General features: G+C 44.6%; 1 protein-coding gene across 4 annotated transcripts in view; it reads left to right on the forward strand.

The window, feature by feature from the left end:
* The window catches only part of Ranbp17 (RAN binding protein 17), a 315,493-nt gene extending 302,684 nt beyond the window's left edge, over positions 1–12,809 (forward strand). For 3 of the 4 annotated variants that reach the window (XM_005376323.1, XM_005376324.1, XM_005376326.2), the window contains 3 exons: positions 8,609–8,707; positions 10,567–10,694; positions 12,402–12,809. In XM_005376323.1, the coding sequence (XP_005376380.1) occupies positions 8,609–8,707; positions 10,567–10,694; positions 12,402–12,498 (324 nt within the window). In that variant the 3' untranslated portion in view covers positions 12,499–12,809. The remainder of the gene's footprint in view (positions 1–8,608; positions 8,708–10,566; positions 10,695–12,401) is intronic. The other variant, XM_005376325.1, reaches the window with a different exon arrangement.
* The last annotated feature ends 6,620 nt before the right edge of the window (positions 12,810–19,429 follow it).

Genomic DNA, 19,429 nt, shown 5'->3' on the forward strand with positions numbered 1-19,429 from the left:
CTGTGGGCCAAGGGAAGTAATGTTGGTGCCATTTCTCAAGAGTGCTGGCAATAGAGCCAGCAAGGCAGCAGCTGAGCAGTATCCTGACTGAGGCACAGGCGCCAAGCAGGTGACCTTCTGTATCTGTGGCATCCCAGTCTTAGAACAGGAAGAAAGCTGCTTCTCCAGAGATTCAGATGGGCCAAAGGCTTGAACTCTGTGGAAAATGGTTATACCAGCAGTTTGCTACCGCATCACTGCCAGAAATAGTCATTCAACTTTAATGACGCTTCATTTCCTACAGGATAAAATTCACATTCTCTAGCACACATTACTAGGCCCTTCACAAGATCTGGCCCCTGCCTACTTTGTCAGCTTCCTCTACCACCAGCATTCTGTACATATCCTCTCCAGTCCCACAGAACTGCTCGTCACTCCCCTAAACCTTTCACCAGGCCTTTGCCCTCACTTGCCCTTCTGACTACCTGTCAAATTGCTTATTCTCTATAGATGTCGGATGTCACCTTCTCTGTGAAGCCTTCCCTGCCTGTCCCAACCTACTGGTCAGTGAACGCTTGAATAAGTCAAGGAATCAGATTCTGTTCCCAGCACTCTTAGTCTTTATCATTCCTTCCCCCCAGCCCCAATCTAATTATTAGAGGAAAAAAGCTTCCAAATCTCAGTAGTGCCTTTGAATCATCTCCCTAGCCTCTTGGCCAGAAATTTCTGTGCCATTTAGACAGCTATAAATAAAAAACCTCAAATCTGGAAGGCAGCATGCCATCCAATGTGGTTTAAATGTAAACACTAAACTAATGGAAAATGCTTTTGAGGGATCCTCTGAATTGTCCACCAAAATACTTTTTCTCCATATACAAAAACATTTTTAACATAAGTAAAATAATCCTCTTTGGTGATTGTGAAGATTTCTAGATCCATCTAACCAAATCTCTTCAGAAAAGTCAGGGAGAATATAGTAACAGATGAGCAGCAATGAGACTCCAAGCCTCCTTCTGTAAGGATACATAATATATTTGCTGTGAAATACATTATTCATTGTGTTCTCTTTTGATAACTGCATGCGTTGCCCTGGTGCCATTATGCACATGTTGTTCTATTGTGAAATAGAGTATTTGTTGGGATATGTTGTGATGACTGTTAAATAAAGTGGCATCCTGTTTTTCACGCCCTTCCTTGATTGCCAGTGGCCTCAGTTACAGCTTACTTGATTACGGAATAGTAAATGTAAACTTGTACTTTAGGTCATCACTGTGGTTTATATGTGTTCACACTGGCTAGGGCTTACTTCAGTGCTGATTATTCCCTAAGTTAATTGTTTGGAACATGAAACAGCAGTACCTCTGCCCTGCATGTAGTATTTCTGGGGCAGTCTAGCATCCAGCTCCTTCCCTGCATTGGAAGTCTTGAATTTAAGGCCATATTTTTAAACTTCTGAACTGGGCCAGGGAAGTAGCTCAGCAGTACAACACTTGCCTGGCAAGCACAAGGCCCTAGGTTCAATTCCTGGTACCCCCAAAAAAAAAATGGCCCACAGGGTCTAAAATGTTAAACTTCTGAATTTATCTGTAGTTTCACTATCAATTTGTCTTTCTTAGAAAGAACTCATTGACTGTGAAGAAAATGGGGTCTACAGTGAAGAATTCTGACCATTCTCTCTCTGCTACCACAGCTTTGCAAGGCCCTCATCACTTCTCCAGCGAGCTTCTGCAGTAATATCTAAAGTCGTTACCTAGCCTCCAGAACTTGCCCATAATTGCCATTCTCCAGAACCTCAGCAGTTACTGTTCTAAATGGCAAGCTTCATCATCTCACTTCCTCTTTAAAAATCCTTTGAAGTATGCTCTTGCTGTACTGGCCCAAACTCATCTCTGTATTTAGCATGGCATAAAAAGCCTTTTATACCCTGGACCCAGCCCAGTCTCCTGCTCCTCAACTTCAGCTCTACTCCCTGCCACTCCAGAGCCTCCTGTATCGGGCTATTCATTCCTCAAGCAAGCTCTGTCTCCTGGGCCTTTTCTCATTTTATTTCCTCTTCTTACTATATACTCCTTACTGGGTGAGGCTGTGTGCATCTTTACGACTCAACTGTCACGTATCCTGTGAGATCAGCATGTCTTCTTAGACAGAATCATAGCACAAGTGCCATTGCTAGTCTCTCTGGCTTGGATGCATGTTTGCTAGTTTGAGGACCCCCAGAGGATGGTAGAGACTATTAAGGGTTCTGGAACATAACTCTGTGTTGGCCTTTCAGGCAGTACCGTGAACTGGGGAAAAAGAACTTGAGTAAAAATAAGACAAAAATGACTTGGGAGTTGAAACCTATTCTGTGACATACCAATTTTTGCAATATTCCTATACAGGGAAATTTAGATGGTATTTTTAACAAGCAATGCCTAATTCTGACATCAAATTGAAAAGTGTTCTGTTTGATTTGGCAAGATAAGAGTGAGAGAGAGTTTTCCAAATAGTGCTGAGTGGCATCCCTGCAGCCTTCCAATGCCGCGGGTTTTCTGGTTTTATTTTAATGCAGCAAGCTGCTTTATGAGATCTGCAGCCACTTGAAATATGATTTACTACTCGTAAAAAGTTTCAAATGGATAATGAAGATTCAAGAATGAGACTCACAGTGTAGTATAGTCAATTTTGTTGCTGTTGCTCTCCAGTACATCTCTGCCATTGAAATGAATTATTTATTATAATTTATTTCAACCCTGGAAAATAAAACTGTTTTCCTTGTGATGTGTGCTCTAACATTCAGAATAGACACATTATACACAGCACTCTCAATTAATTAATCCTGAAGTTTCACTCTAACTTTATCTTCTTTCTTATAAGCCAGCAGACTGGCAGGTAATTCTTTTCCCCAATAAACTATGATTAAAATGAATGTTTTGAGAACCAGGCGTAAAGTTGGTAATGGACAAAATTGAAAGAACAGCAAAAACAATTTGTGTTTTCCTTTAGATTTTACATTGGATGGAAGAGTTTTAAATATTCCAGGCAATCCATCACTTGGAGCAAAAACATCCCCTATTTTTCCTTAAGGCAGGGTGACAGAGGAGGGTGCTATTGGTTTAGATGGGGAAGCAGGTGGTACTAATGCAAGACCAAAGCCCACTGAGCTTACCAGTCTTGCAGTGCCTTTGAGGAAAAGAGCTTTTTTCTAATTGGAGAGCAAAGTTGACTTTGTAGAAAGGCCAAGTAGGCAGCACTCCCAGATGACTCCAGGGGAGAATGGGTCACCCATAATTGATTGCAACCTTGTTTCTTTAAAAGAGAGCCTCACCTCATCTTGCATTTCATTCGATTTTTTTTTTCATTTAAAATGCTAAATACTTCTATTACAAGGTTGCAAAAATACATACCCACATGTGCTTAGTATCACATATATTTAAAAGTTTAATGTAACTTAGATGATTGGACTAAGTTAATCCAGGCAGGAAAATATAACTTAATATATGTGTATTTGTCCATTAGGCTTATTTTTCATAACATTTGACTAATATCACATAGGTAGACAGCAGACAAAGAGAACAATTGATTCCTTTTCCCTAAAGACTACCAGTATCTAATTTGAGCAGGATCACATTTCAATATCTGCTGTGCATGTGGCCTCCAGAACAGCACTTGGTAATGACAGAAACTCCCTTACTTCCACAAGTGCTGAAAATCTGGAACCTCTTGCTCTTCACTGCATTCAGATTCCCCCTGGTCCTGGACCTGTAACCAGGGCATGGAGCTCTGGAGAAACTGCTATAGAGAAAGATAGGTGATTTCTCACTTTTTCAGATGCTGACCACACTACGCAAGCAGTCATATTTCTGATTTTGCTTTTGTTTTGTTTTATTATTTTTGTTGTTAGGGCCAACCTTCCCTTTTCTCTCTACTAGCCTTCTAAAAGGCTAAGTACATATGTCCCAAAGGACTCCTGAGACTGAGAAGGAGTCCTTCAGAGTTTGATGCATTTGTGATTGGCTGTTCTTCAAAATACCACCAATTCAGTGCTCAAACCAAGGACAGTCTAGTGTGGATAGAGGCACGATAATCTTGTATCCTGCACCAATTAATAGGATAAGACACCCTACCCTCCAGCAGCAACTCCTGTGGGCCCAGCCCTGATCATGATTCTCTTGTTCTCCCCTCCCACTCAAGGGCCAGGCACAGGGATGCTTTGTCTTTGCTTTCTTTTTCTTTGGTCCTTTAGTCTCTCCTTTGTCTAAACCAAAGCTGCCTCCTTGGCCTTGCCTACCACCCTTTGGACAAGACAGGTTACTCTGCTCCCATTCTCATTTTCTATTTGTCTGATCAACAGGCAGCAAAGTTAACATTGTACCTACAATACCATGTAACCTGGGACAGAGAATCTGGGCTAGGAAGGGAAGAGCCGGAGTTCCCTAACTATATTGAGAATCTGATCCCTGTAAAACCAGAGTTCCTATCTTCATTTCAGGTTTAGTTTTGGCTTCATGGTACAAGTGGGAAATCGGAGAGAGGGTTTCTAATTTTTTTACCTATTTCTTACAACTTTATGGAATATTTTAGTTATATAATACGCTTAACTATTAACAATGGAAAGGGTTTACTTTTAAAGAGTATTATAACTCAAAGGAAATTAGCTTGATATACTGAGGTTTTCTGTAATGTTAATTTAAATTTTTATATATACAGTATTTTTGATGGGAGGAAAATCATAGTTTTCATAAAAATGTTCAGGAGACCATTTTTCAGAGACAGCCTATCATTTAAATCTACTGCATTTCACCTTGAGAGTCTCAGAATATATTAACCAAATCTGTAAAAGCTGTAGGTGGGAGGCAGGAAGGTCTGCTACAAATTCTCCAGCAACCATTGCCCTGGATTCTAACCTCAGGAATTTTAATGTCTGCCTGATTCACTGGCAAGTGGCAGAGTGCATGGATGAAAGAGAAACACATGGGCAACACATCCAGGAGGTCCACTAAAAGCGGAAGAAAGAGCCGTGTCCAAAAATGAGTCTTTCATCTCATAATCTCCAGAAGTCTACAACAGGAGCCAGTCGCGCCGCTTCAGTCACCCCTGTGATGGTCTAGGTCCTCACCAATAGCCTGAAGGTGGCAGTCAGCCAAATTGGCATGATGGATTCAAACAGGTCTATGCACATACCCTGGTTTAGCCTCAGGACCTGGTAGCTGCCATACCCTGAGTAAGGTACTTAACCTCTCAAGACCTCAAATCCTTGGTCTGTAAAGTGGAAGGTAATGCTTATTTCCCAGAGTTAGTTGAGGATTCGTGTATACAAGTATTGAACAGAGAGCTGAGCACCCAGAAGACTCTCCATAAGTGATAGCTACGATTATTGTTAGATTGTGAGGAAACTTGTCAAGCACAGCTTACACTTAGGTGGAAATTTCTGTCATTAGAAAATACGAGCCAGCCTTGGGCCTTTGTAACCTGAAAGCCCCCAACAAAGATTCTTCCTGCGAGTTGCTTTTCATAGGAAAAGCAGTAGCCTAGAAGTGTTCTCATGCATGGCACATAAACTAAGATCCTTGCAAATGAACAATTAATTAGTTCAGATGTTTAACCATTTCAAGTTTTAGGCACAGATTGAGGGCAGGACTCCCCTGTTTTCTGTACGGTGTTGCTTTCCCTCTTTGGTTCTTGATACGTCATTCAGTCCTTTCGTACTCATTCATTTGTTCCTTCGTGTACTCGTATTTCATTCAGTGGTTATTTCCTAAGCCTCTGATGTGGCTCAGACAGTAGGGATACAATGGGAAGGTCTCAGAGTCCCAGCACTGCAGGTGTCTGTGGCCTTGTCTTCGCACTCCACCCCGACACGCACTTAAACTGGCTTTTCCCATGTCCTCAGTGTGCTTCCCCAGCCTCTGCTTACATATTTGCAGCCATCCTTCTCTAGACCCTTCTCTAGAGCCAGCTTCCTTAGGAAAGGTACATGTTTGCTGTCTAGCACTGGGGCATCTGGCACAACCATAACTGAGTTTATTCTACTTCAGCAAGATATAGAACAGGAAAAGTCTGAGGAAAGAGCATTTAAAACTGTCATGCTGTGGAGAACTAAGGCCCAGCATATGTGGGTGTGGAAGTCTTCTTTGCTGTGCTTGTGCTTTACATCCCGTGTTAGGGTAAAGAATAAGAGAGAAGCTGGAAATGAAGACAGTTGTATATTATATAACATGGGTTCATTTTTCCAGGTCACATTTATTTGTGGAATAAAGACCTAGCCCTGTAGCAGTGTTGAAGGAGTGGAGGAGCCCCAGCTCACACAGCCATTCCTGCACCAAAATCTGATGGTGTCTGGTAGCACACTGCTGGCTAAGGGGTGCAGAGCTGCCTGGAGCACCATTCATTCAGTGCTCACTTGTGCACAGTAGGAGCTACCTGCCGAGCCTTCACACTACGTGTGAAGAGACTCTGCGCGTCACCATTGCACTCAGGAGGCTCTGTTGTCCAGGGAGATGAGAGAACACAGATTCCAGACAAACTTGATCCATTCGTTGGGCTGTTTTCCCCCCATACACCCTATTCAAAGACAGTTAGAAAAATAATTCTGAAAATGGGCTGCCATGTCAATGTCATTTAAGCAGATTGCTCACTACTTTACATATTCTGAAAAGGGGGGGAGGCAAAAACTCATCCATTTTAGCCAACTTTATTTTTAGAAAAGTATTTTATTCAAACATCTCCTTACTTATTACAGACATAAATACATGCATTCAGACAAATGAATACACGAGAGGACCATATAAAGTAATTGGCACATCACTTCAGGATGCTTTGTCAGTTACTAGAGGAATTTGGTACCTCTAACTTTAATCTTCTCCATTAAAATATCCATTCTGCCTTCAGACTGTGAAGCCCATAATATTTTAGACTGTCTCCGTGGATCTGTTAGTTTTTCTTGTCAATTTAATTTGTGACTCTATGACTACGCTTTGCTTGTTAGATTATATTTGGAAACATTATCTGCAAATGATGTTCAGAATGCCAAGCTTAAGACCTAGCCTCTTTCCAGGGAAACTGGACATACAACAAATACAGAATTTCCACATTTCATTTGCAGCCAGCCTGATGATGATGATGATGATGATGATGATGATGATGATGATGATGATGATGGTGAAGGGAACAGGAGATCTTTAGAGCTGCAGAGACACTCACTACTCTTACTATACACCTCCAGTGTTTGTAGCACTTTTTCCTATTTGCAGACCTCTTTATAGATACCATCTCCTTGGATTCTCAGAGTTTCTGTGTGCTGGATTATTATTTCTCTCTTTAATGCAACTGAAACAGAGGGAGAGAGGTTCAGTAACCTGCCAGAGATCATGGGGTAAATTGGATTGCCAAACGAAAAAAAAAAAAAAAAAAATGCCAGCAGACACAACCAAATATGTTCAAAGGAAGCCAAGTCACCAAAGCCCATTTGGGGTGATGTCGGGTGGTCTTCACCACATAATTACCATTTCTTCTGCCTTTGAGAAAAAGAGCTCTGGGACTGTGGGAACAGGAAGGCTGCAGGGGGAGGTAGAGTCTATGAGGCAGAAACTGTATCCTCAACTCCAGGTAATGACCAAAACGTGCTTCGCAACCCCTTTCCTGGACTATGGTAGCAGCAGCAGCATCTCACATCTCTCTCATAGTCTCATCTGCACAGAGCGCACTCTGCATGTATCCCGAGAATCTTTCTTAGGTGCAGATCTGACTGTGTCTCACCTTGGCCACAAGCCCATCAGTGGCTCCCTCACCCCCTTCTAGCCTGGTCCTGGGGTTCTGGCTTGCCTCTCTGCTTTTCATGCCACCCCAAGTTCCTTACCACTGCAGAACCCATTATGTTCATTGACCACCCTCCTGCTGAGAACACATCTATGATGAACTCCTTGAAAGCTACCTTCTCTGTGGACTCTCTGACGACTCTAAGGATTCAGTGCCCACAGTACTTTTCCAGGCTGTTTGCTGTTCTCTTCCAGGTGATCTTTCCTAGGAGGTTTCAAGCTTCTTAGTCACTGAGGCTGTGATACATGCCTGTGTTCTCTTGTATCCCCTATGTGTCATGCATTTTTAATTGAGGGCAGTGGATGAGCATGTGCATGTATGGAGGAGAGAATGGATGAGTGAGTGAATTAGTGAATGAAGAATAACAGAGGTAGCAGGAAACAAATTCCAGGTAAGGAGGAATGTATCCCACTCCACTCTCTCTCAGAGAGGCTGTGGAGCGATGCTGCCTATCCATGACATGTCCTCATAGTCAAAGTGAGAGGCAGAAGGAAGGCGAGCTGGGCCTTTGCCTTGTGCTCTAGCATGCAGGAAAGCACCTGAGTATTAGGAAGCAGCGACGGGTCCTCTTGGTTCTGTGATCTCTGACTTACGCTCACACAGAAGATTCTTTCCAAGCTTTCAGTGGTGGAGACTTCCTCAGGGAGCTGGGAGTCTGCCAAGAATTCGTACAGGCAGTTTTCTAGACTTCCATACCCAAAGCTATCTATATAGAAATTGTCCCCCTGGCTGTTAGCAAGATAGAGGGATTGGAAGATTGGCACATAAAAGGCCTGGAACGCAGGGGAGCTGTGAGCCAAGGCATTCCAATGTTCACGTGACTCTCTTCCAGATGATGTCCGTCCTCATGAACACCATTGTCTTCGAAGACTGTAGAAACCAGTGGTCGGTATCGAGGCCTCTCCTGGGGCTCATCCTCCTCAATGAGAAGGTGAGTGTAGTTACAGAAAGGCCCACGGGAAGTAGAGAAGTGGCACACCAGCTGAGCTGTAACGATGAAGGACCGAGGCCCAAAGCCACCTGAGTTTGAGCTGGGACTTTGACAGCGCCATAGCAAGGCCATGTTGTCCAGAAGGCTCTTGCCTGGCGCTCTCAATTCTCCTTCAAAGCCCTCCAGCCCAGCTCTTCTGGAACCCAGCAAAGTTGCCCACTAGTGCTTCAGGGTCACCCTCACTTTCCTCCCCGTACTCCAGAGAAATTCTCAGTAACAACCCCTTTGGCCGCCTCCTTGGGCCTCCTTTCATTTTTTTGGATCCCTGCTGCCTTGGATGGGGGCAGCACTGGCCCTCCAGGGACTTGTGCCAGTGCCCTTCATCTGGGGACACACATATCCAGCTTCATAAGTGGACTTGCCACCCTGGGCTGTCTCCCAGGCCTCACCAGCTTCCTTTGAACCCACCCTGCCTCCCTAGTAGTCAGTAGGAACAGTGCATTACTGCCCGGGAGAATGAATTGTCTGTACAATAAGATAGTACTGGGGAAAAAGACAGTGAGATAAGAGGCAGCTGCATACATTAAAATTCAAACTAAAATCCCAGGCTTGGAAGGAAACTAATAGAAGAAGAAAATGTATCAAAAAAAGAAGAGCTGTCTCATCATTCACCTGTGCTGAAGTATCCAATTTTAGCCACATTCAATAGCACTGTCATTCATCTTCCCTCGGTGTTATTGTGATTTAAATCCAAGCTCTATAAAAGAGAGCAGTTCTTTTAAAATGATTGAGAGGGAATAAGGGCAAATTCAGTGTTTAGAAAAAGCTTATGACATCACAATATTATACTTTACTGATGGAGGCAATATTTCATGGTTTGGGATGAAAAACTAATAATTTTCTATTTGGTGTGAGTCACTGCATCATTATAAAAGGGAAAAATAAGTAGTTTTGTGCATTCCCGATCTTGTTCAGGAAGACATTGCAGTTTAAGTGTAATGCCTCTGATATATAGTATTTAAGTATTAGTCTGACTACATATTAATTATGTGTGTTTTTGATGTGAGCTGTTTTAATGTGTGATGGAAATTAAATATCATGCTACTTGGGCTTGGAGGGATAAACACATGCCTGGCAAAACGTTGCCTCTGTGCTGAAATTAGGCTGTTTCCGATGATTAGGAATTGTGTTTAGCACCAGAGCTTGTGTTTGTATAGAAGCCCACAGACCTCCGCAGAGAAGGGGCTGTGCAGTTATTTGTGACCAGGTATGACAGATATTTTTCTTAGCGCCGGCAAGCTCTCCCAGAACCAAGCAAGCCCCTCTAGTACCCTGCCTCAGCAGGGAGGACCCGTTCTAACCCACGAGGACAGACTTGGAACACAGCCCAGAGTTGTTTGAGCGTGATTCACTGAAGCCAGGAAAGATGATGATGCCTACAGGGAGACCCTTGGCCTTGCCTTCAGTCACCCAAGTGCTCCCTGGGCATCTTCAGTTCTTCCCGTCAGGCTGGGGCTCTTCCTCATTCAGCCTTTCTGTGCTAAGTGGAGATGAGATTCAGGAAGACCATGGGTTCAGTCCCCCACAGAGGGGACAAGGCCTCCATCGCGTAAGGAATGACAGTGGAACAATTACAGCAAGAGGTTTTTATGAGAAAGGGTAATACAGCTTTGTACTTAAGAATGTCTCTGTGGCTTAGATTTTCTCTAAGGGCTTCAAGTTCAGTATGGACCTAGATAAAAACTCCTGTGAATATTGGTGAGCCCAGAGTAGCTCAGAGTTCATGTAGCCCTCTCCACAGAGCTTTCTTCAAGTGAGGTTTGGAGCCAGCGCCCTGACATGGTTCTGTCCCCCAACAGTATTTCAGTGAACTGAGAGCAAGTCTGATAAACAGCCAACCTCTCCCTAAGCAGGAGGTTCTTGCCCAGTGCTTCAGGAACTTGATGGAAGGAGTGGAGCAGAACCTGTCCATCAAGAACAGAGACAGGTGAGCATTGCCTAGTTGGGCCTCTCTGGGGAAGGCAGACATTTCAGGTTTGTGAAAGCAATTAGAATGTGCTTAACACAGCTCATGTATTAATGTGCTTCTCTCTTACACCTTGTGATGCTAAACCAACTCATTTCCATTCAAGACATACTCCTGGGTATTTGCTTTCTCCCAAACAAAAATGCTAGGCACTACACAGATGCAGAAATTAGTATAATCCAGCCTTTGCCCTTAAACAAGAGAGATATGAGAAAGAACTGTAATTGGAAAAATCTGAAGAAGAGAAGAGAAGCTCTGTCCTGAGTGATGAGTAAAGTCTTCCAGCGTTTGAACAAGCACAGGCTTTGAGGACAGGCAGGCTACAGTTAAATTTTATCCCTGCCCTTTGTAAGCTGTATGGCAGAAAGGCAGTTAAGTGAGAAATAGTCCTCAGTTTCCTCAGCAGTAAAATGCAGGCGCTGATAGTTGTGAGGTTTGAGTGACAGGGTGGTAACACATGCTGCATCAGACTCGTGGCCTACAGTAAGTATTAGTTCCTTCCTTTGCCTGTAAATAAATAAATAAATAAATAAATTCATTTAGTCCACCAGACTTTATTGAGAGTACTGTGTGCAGGCATTGACGTACTTAGGGTAAACCAGTTGGTCCAGGTTCTCAGCCTCACAGAGTTTACATTCTAGTGGAGGAGATGGACAATAATGAATGACAGACAAAATGTATTCAGGAAAAAGCTGCCTGCACTGTCCTTTCATAAGTGTGGTAGCATTTCACTGTTGTGCCATTTGAAATGTATTTCATCATCTCAGTCTGCAGTATACACTGGAGTTACCAGCCAAGGTGTTAGTAACACAAGGCCCAGTCAGGAAGGATATGCAGACATGTTCCCTTGGCTATACATTTTATTCTAAGATCCTCTATCAGAAAGAGTCAGCTAGAAAGATAACTGGATAAATGGGGAACTGCCAGGTGCCTAGGGAAACTATTTCACCTAGGACTTGGAAATTTGGGAGACGCTCCTGAGCTGCTCACTGAAATGGTGTAGCAGCCTTCCCTAGTTCAGGAGTAACAGCCCACAAGGACTGAGTGTTTTCCTTGCACCAGGTACTTTATTGAGCATCTACAGGTGCAGTCTCAACTGTCGCAATGAATTGTCACCTGAAGTCCTATGAGGTAGCTACTCGCATTAGCCACCAGGATCACCTAGCAAATAAGAGAAGGAGTTAGGATTTCAGCCCACCAGGTAGTCATAACCAGTGCCCCATCTTGTTTAACCATTAATTCAGTTTTTCAGCTGTAAGGTGAATACACTAATACCAACCTTTGGGAAGATTCATGATAATTAAATGAGTGTATATATAAACTCAATCCAGTGTTTGACACATAAACTTTGGTTCTTCTTCTTCTATTCCTTACCATCCATGTGCACTTCGACTTTTTAAAAAAAAATTTTAAATAGTAGAACCACAAAATGCACCTCACACTCAGACATGGTTAGAGTGGATTTGGTGGTAACCTTGTCTTCTGAGGAGGGTTGGGGGCTGTGCTGGCAGCAGGACAGCCAAGGTGGGATGTGGAGAGGAGGACGCTCACAGCACTCTGGAGCCTGCCTTCAGGAGCAGCTCCCTGCAGGATCCTGAATGCTGCAGTGGCCTCTCGTCCAGAGGTCCACACTTACCGTTCACCGCTTACCGCTTCCTGTTTCCTCAGGTTCACCCAGAACCTCTCCGTCTTCAGAAGAGATGTGGCAGAGGCCTTGCGCAGTGACAACCACCCCGAACTGTGTAGCCTGGACATGATGAGCTGACCTGACTCTCCTGACCCCCTGCCGAGCAGCCTTTATCCAGAGACTCTCGGAAGGCTGGGTCCAACACACTGATGCGGGCTAGCCCAGGGGAATCTATTTTTCAAAACAAACAAAAGCCCTACCTTTTTATAAGTCTGGCCTAATTGTAAAAATTTATAATAGTGCACAAGTAACATAGTCAGTCTTTGTTTTGAAAAAGCAAAACGTGTTTTCAGTCTATCAGAGAACATTATCTCGGTTCTCCTAATGCTCTGAAAGTATGTGGAAATAACATTTAACCAAAGAACATAATAAACTTGGTTTGCACCTAAGTGTGTACTAGTTCATGGTCTGCAGTCACGGTTGTCACTTTGTTGGAGATGAAGCCTTCAGCATGGATCTTGGATTGAGACAAATGCCACTTGAATTCATTATGTGAGTCGTGGATTCTGCATCTGGAAGATCCTATGGTAGGGGCTGTGGGCTGTGGGCATTTAGAACAAGCCTGGGAGTCCTGCAGAGTCTCCCACAGGACTGCACGCAGGCCTCTTGGCCTCAGCAGCATCTGATAAAGTTGAGAGACAGTAACACAATTAAATGACTTACAAACAACGTTTGCTTTGCACTGGCATAAATCTGAAGTGGTTCAGTCTAGAAGAATTAAGCTGTGCAATTACTGCCTACGGAGAGAGTTCTTCAGAAGTCTCATAGCCCCTGTAGGAAGTTCTGGGTCTGACAGCATTCAGTCCTTCTCGTTCTGTTTTAATTTTTTTTTTTCTGTTTTAATTTTTAATACCCAATTAAAATAGCGTATTTGAGTGGCTCTGCTTTTTTGGACCACCCAAAGCAGTGCAGGTGCTAAGTTTAGGTTGTCAAAGAACAAAGAAGAGCTGGTTTCCATTCCTCCAAAAAGCTCCTATTATTATTGGGATTGTGACTCAATCCAAACCTAGAAAATGAAGGCCTTTACAGTTTGTGATACACTATAAATAGGCCATTAATTTGTGATTGCCACTGTCAAATGTTTTTTGTATCACTGTTCTGCCTTCATGGTTCAGGCTTATAATCAATATTCTCCCCTTTATTCCTGGTAAGACATGAAAGGCTGGCCTTATTGTTGAACAAGCAAGTCCACAGGTTCCTGTTCTAACCTCACTTTTCAGAGTAGTCTTGAAACATTCCTTGATGGTTGAGCTTTACAACAAGCTTGTCATACAAAAGCAGAGCCACCCAAGTTTATCTCTAAATGTTTGCCTTTCAGGTGCGAAGGAAATCAGGGAAAGCTGTCACAGATGGGATTGTTTGTAGTATTTAGTGAATAAGCAATGGCCTTGCTCCATATTTTATTAGGAAATATTTTCCTTAAAAAGGCAAGTGTTGAACCTTCTCAAAAACAACAGCTGTTTAGAGAAGTTTAAGAAGAATTTCTATTTCTGGGGAGCTGTAGTCCTCCCTCCCACAAAAAGGTGTCATGGAAGGCTTATCCCATTCTGGCACTGTTTTCTTTACAGATGTCTAAGATCTAAAAGCAAGCTGTTTGCATTACAGTGTTCACAAGAAAATGCCAAGGTGCACTCAGTTCTTGCCACACAGCCAGAGGTCACCTGGGGTTTCACAGCAGCCAGGGTAGGTCCAGGAGCCTTGGCCTTGGAGAGCTACTAGAGAATGACTGGCCAGCCTGCCCGCTGCTGGCTTCTGCAGGGCCTGCTCACGGTGCTGGACTTACAGAGCAGCCCAAGAGACGGCACGCCGAGGCCAGACAACAACTCTGCCACGTCCCATTGTGCAGATGAGGAGACCAGGTGCAAAGATGCCTCATAATTTATATAAGCCACATAGGTAGAATCTGAACCGAGATCCGTCTCACCTTACAGGAGTTCCTGGCCTCTTTCAGTTGTAAATTGAAACTAGTTAGTTCTTAGGTCCATTTCCATTTGTTTCTCAGAACTCTACTGTTGCATAACAAATCACCCCAAAACTCAGTGGCTTAAAACAATGTTTATTATCGGTCAGGAATGCATGAATGAGTGCCCTTATTCAGGGTCTCTCACAGGCCCATCGGACTCGCTGATCAGAGGTTGATCCGCTCCATGCCCCAGTGGGAAGACCCACATCCTGGCTTACTTGTGGTTAGCAGGAGTCACTTTCTCCTGGACCTTTGCCTCAGTTCCTTGTCACGTGGGCCTCTGCGTAGAGAGGTCAGCATGGCATCTTACTTCATCAGATAAGAGCCAGAGAAAGTGCTGTGTCTGGAAGCCAGTCTTTTACAACAGATCTCCGAAGGGTGCCCATCCCTTTTGCTGCATTCTGTGCAGTAGAGGGAAATCACCTGGTCCAGCCCACACTCAAGGGAAAGGGTTACAAAGACTGTGGCTACCAGGAGGCGAGGCTCCCTGGAAGGCTGACTGCCACAATCTCACCTGGCCCTTTCTAGACAGGTTGAGTTTAGGTGACAGGTTTCTCCCTTAAAACTGGGAATAGAATCTTGGTTTTTCTTAGCGGGCTATATTCTGTTCTGAGTCTTTCCAAAAGGAGGAGAAGAAAGCAGGGAAGCTGAGTGTTTATGGATCACATTATTCTGCACGTTCCTCCCACAACTGATGAGAACCTGGTTTGGACTATTTCCTCGCTCACCCAAGCCTGGAGAGTCTGCCCGGATGGATGGGGGACAGTAAGGACTCAAGCAAAGACTATTCATCCATGTGGAAGTGGTCTCTGCAAGGACCTTCTACCCCAAGACTAAAGCAAGCACCTAAGGCCACACCTGACCCTGTGGAGGGTACACAAAAACCAACTAGTACAGTTACTGCAGTATGGGCTAACCGGGTTACACATACATCTTACTCAGGTTCAGCAAGAGGACCAAGTAAATGGGACGGGCAACTCCACAAGGCAGCCACTTCACAAACGCACGCCTAGAGGGAGGACGCGGCCATGTGTGCAGGCCTCATCCTTCCCGCGGGGTTCTAATGTACAGACGTGGTTCTTCACACAATATAGGGCTCTAAGTCAAGCCAGCTGCTCCAGCCAGTGCTCAAGCAGGAAGCAGTTTGAAGGTCCCTTGACTTGGGTCAAGCTTTTACTTCAACACTGACTCCAGAACCTGGTCCTGAGGAAGCTGTATCCTGTGTTCTAGATGTTTCTCTTTTTCTCTGCTGTCTTGTCACCAATTCTCTAGGATTGGTCTGAGGAATATAGGATCCCTGCACTATGTGTGATGAACTGAGGGGCTCAGAAAGGCCCCCTTGGCCCCCTAGACTCCCTTCCATTGCCCTTGGCAACCCCACAATGTGTCTTGAGGTGAGAGTAGTGGAGGCCCCTTTCAGAATGCAAACCTGGACTGGCGTGTGGCCATTAGCTAAGGTAAGTGAACAAATTAGCCAACTGCCAGCAGAACTGAGCGTGAAAACAAAGAATGGGTCGGTTTGGTGAGAGAAATTGGAGAAAGAGATTGGGCATTGAAGGCAGTTGGAAGTTTGGGAAAGGTGGCATTTGAAAGCACACTTGGCGAAGGAACCAAAAGGAGTGCTGAGAAGGACAGGGCTGGAGCGGAAACTCAGGTGGAGCATTGGCCTACCTCAGCCCGGTCCTGGGTTCTCACCGCTGCGATACAAGAGAGCAGAGCAGACTTGAGTAGAAAGGGAGAAAGTTTCAAAGCAAACATAAAATAAGTAGGCCCACTGTCGTCATGGAGCACACACAGCCTTGTACATCACCATCCGTGCTCCCCGCTGAGAACGCCGAGGAGATGCCAGTCCACACTCCCAGTCCTCACCCACCAGCAGTCAAAAAGTGTTCGCTTTTCCCCACAGCCCCTCCAGCATTTGTTATTGGTTGACTTCTTGGTGATGGCCATTTTTCCTGGGGTGAGATGGAATCTCAGTGTTGTTTTACATGCCTATATCTGGTAATCTGAACAACGACTGTGAAGACAACGGTATGCAATGTAACAACCATTGCTGAATTTCCACTATCCTGATTAGTGAAACTGTATCATTTCTACTGTTTTTTTAAATTCCTTTTTATTCTCTTCAATTGTTTGATCAATCTTGCATTCTTACATCGGGTTATCTGAGCAAGTTCCTGGAACATAACAATATATAACATAACAACTATTGTTGATTTCCTATCTTGTTTTGAAATTCTGTATCAATTTTATTGTTTTTGTGTTGTTTTGTTTTTATCTTTGTTGTTATTTTGTTTTCTTTTCTCTTTTAAATAAATAAATATCCTCAACAACAAAGAATGCTGAGCATGATTACCCCATTTTAGAGATGAGAAAACTGAGGCTGAATACTGACTCAACACCACATAGCTAGAAAGCGACCAAGCCAAGATCCAACATCCAGTCTACCTGATTCCAGAACTAGATTTCTTTTCCACTCTAGTCCCTAGACCTAATTCTTTCACTACTGGACTGCAGAATAGTTGGGTAGGAGGGGTGGACATAGAACCTTTAGGGAACCCCACATCATGGGACTCCCAGCAAAAGGTCAATCCAGTACCTGGGCCCTTTGTTTTGTGTCTGTGGGTTCTGCCACCTCCTCTCTGAACTTTATAAAATCGTTCTTGAGACTTTTTAATGTTTTATTGAGGTGCAAGTTTACGATGACAGCAAACCTTTCCAACTACAGCAAGCGTAACCTGCCTCCTTGGCATATTAAAAAATAATGTTAGTGTTGGTTTTTACGTCCCATAGTTTGGATTGCTGATAAGAGCGCTTCCTTGACAAGATTCTTTTTGAGGTTTACAGAAAGCGTAATAAAATATGTAAGTTACATTTCCACAAACAAAAGCTATAACATAAGTTATTTATAAGTGTGAGATACAAACAGTATCACAATAAATAAACCATAAAGAGTACCTGCAACATCCATCTTAATGTAATTTGCCCAACAAAACTGTTGAAACAAAGTCAAATTTAGTAGAGAAATCTGTCGGGAAGGGAGGAAAGTTGCAGAGCACAAAGTGGGGAAAATGGCTGATAGGTGGGGGAAGGAAACAGCGCGGTGTGAGATCAGGCGTGAAGGTCCCCGAGAAGGTCACCACACGTGGCCCACATGACTGCACCGTCCCTGCCACCCTGCACATGGTCACCGCTCAGTGCCCCTCCACGTCCTCCACCCACTCCGCCCCGTGGGGAAGGACGCTGCCCTCCACTGTCCTACACCCTCTGTCCTGACCATGTGGCCAGCATCCTCGTGCTGCTGCCAGCCTCCCTGACGGTCTTGGCCCCCCGGAAACCAGGGCCAGGGTCTGAGCCTGCTCCAGGACCCTGGAAATCATTCATTTACTCATCTGTTCACCTCGAACAAATTTCAGTAAATGAGACGGATACCTCTGCCCTCGTAAAGCGGTGAGCAGGATAAACAAGATCAGTGGCGGGCTAAAGTCAGTTCCCACAACCAGTGCAATGACAATGACAGAAATAAACAGAACAGAGAATGACTTGAGGTGGGGGTGCTTTGGAGAGTGGGCAGAGATTTGACAGCTGGCCTGGGTCTTAAAGGATGCAGAGGCCCCAGCCATGGGGAGAGCTGCACGAGTACACACAAATTCCTGGACCCAGAATTAGGTCCAGGACCCCTTGCCTTTATCCCCTTCTCTGCCCTGGCTGTGTGTTATTTGTGTAATACCATGGCCCTACACCCAATCCCAGGACATGGAATCTAATCCCACCAACACCATTCTGCCCTACGGGAAGTCCCAGGCCAGTAGGGGAGACAGAAGTGAGCTGCACCACACCACAGGCAGCCCTCACACCCGCTCCTGGGCCTCTCTACCCAGACCCTCTGTACTCAGTCTTAGGACTTGGCATCTTGACTCCCTCCTCCCCCAGAACGGAAATGGGGGTATGAAGTGAAGGGGAACATGGGCTTTGTAGTCCAGACAGTTCTGGGTTGAGATCCCATCTCCATTTCCCATCCCCAGCTGCTTGCCACTGGCGAGGGACTGCACCAGCCTACACCATTGTCCCTGAAGCTCCATGACTTGTCGTGGGGCTCCCAACAGCACCCTGCACCTGGGGGCCTTTTCCTCCCGTCAGCTGGCAGACTGAATCCTTCAGGCAGCTTCTTCCCCAGGTCCTTTCTTTTGCAGGAAGCCAGGATGAAAGGCTCCAACTGCATCGCTCTCACTGTCAGGGAAACGGCCCCCAAAGTCAGGACCGGGCCCAGGAAATGTGCGAAGGTCCTCACTAAATAAATATTTGTTGAATGAATGAGGGAGTGGATAAATTTTGGCAGGTGTCATTACAGCCTTCCATCGTCAGAACTGGAAGGACCCCACAGGTACTGAAGGTAAATGAACCAAAGTGGTGTGGGCAGGTCACAACCTGTGACATTGTGTGACAGCGTATGTGCTTGTGTTATTTTCATCAGTTTTTCAGTTAGGGTAGCTGATCCAAATACATATAGGAGCCCTGGTCCAATCTCTACCCCATTTTACAGACAGGGAAGTTGAATCTCAACTCACACAGAAGTCAGTGACAGAATAAATGTAGAGGAAACTGGGCCTCCTGTGTCTGGGGTCATGGACCAGTTGGGAATTCCAGCACTCAGCCTCTCAGCCTTGGACCCCACCCTCTCTCATGTGACTCCCAGCACGGCTCTGCCTTTCTCCCAGCTTTCCCAAAGGGACCAGTACAGGATGTGCTGCAGCCTGGAAGTGTCTGAGCCTCAGGACTCCCGGCCCCCACGTCCCTCATTCTTACAATTTGAATTTTCTAATCTTTCTCGCATGTGTGTATCTTTCTCACTGTTCAGCTGATACTAGGTACAAAGGGGCAGCAAAGAATGACACTCTCAGGAACACCAAACACAGCAACGCAGACTGCATTTGGCTCAGAGAAAAAGGTATGCCTTTGAATGTTTTAAAAAGCAAGAAAAGTTGACAAAATAATTTAAAATCCTACCACAGCAAGGAAAGAAGAAATTAATTTTAAAGCACAAAG

Source organism: Chinchilla lanigera, unplaced genomic scaffold (genome assembly GCF_000276665.1).
Source record: "Chinchilla lanigera isolate Chin_1 unplaced genomic scaffold, ChiLan1.0 scaffold00007, whole genome shotgun sequence".
NCBI lineage: Eukaryota > Metazoa > Chordata > Mammalia > Rodentia > Chinchillidae > Chinchilla > Chinchilla lanigera.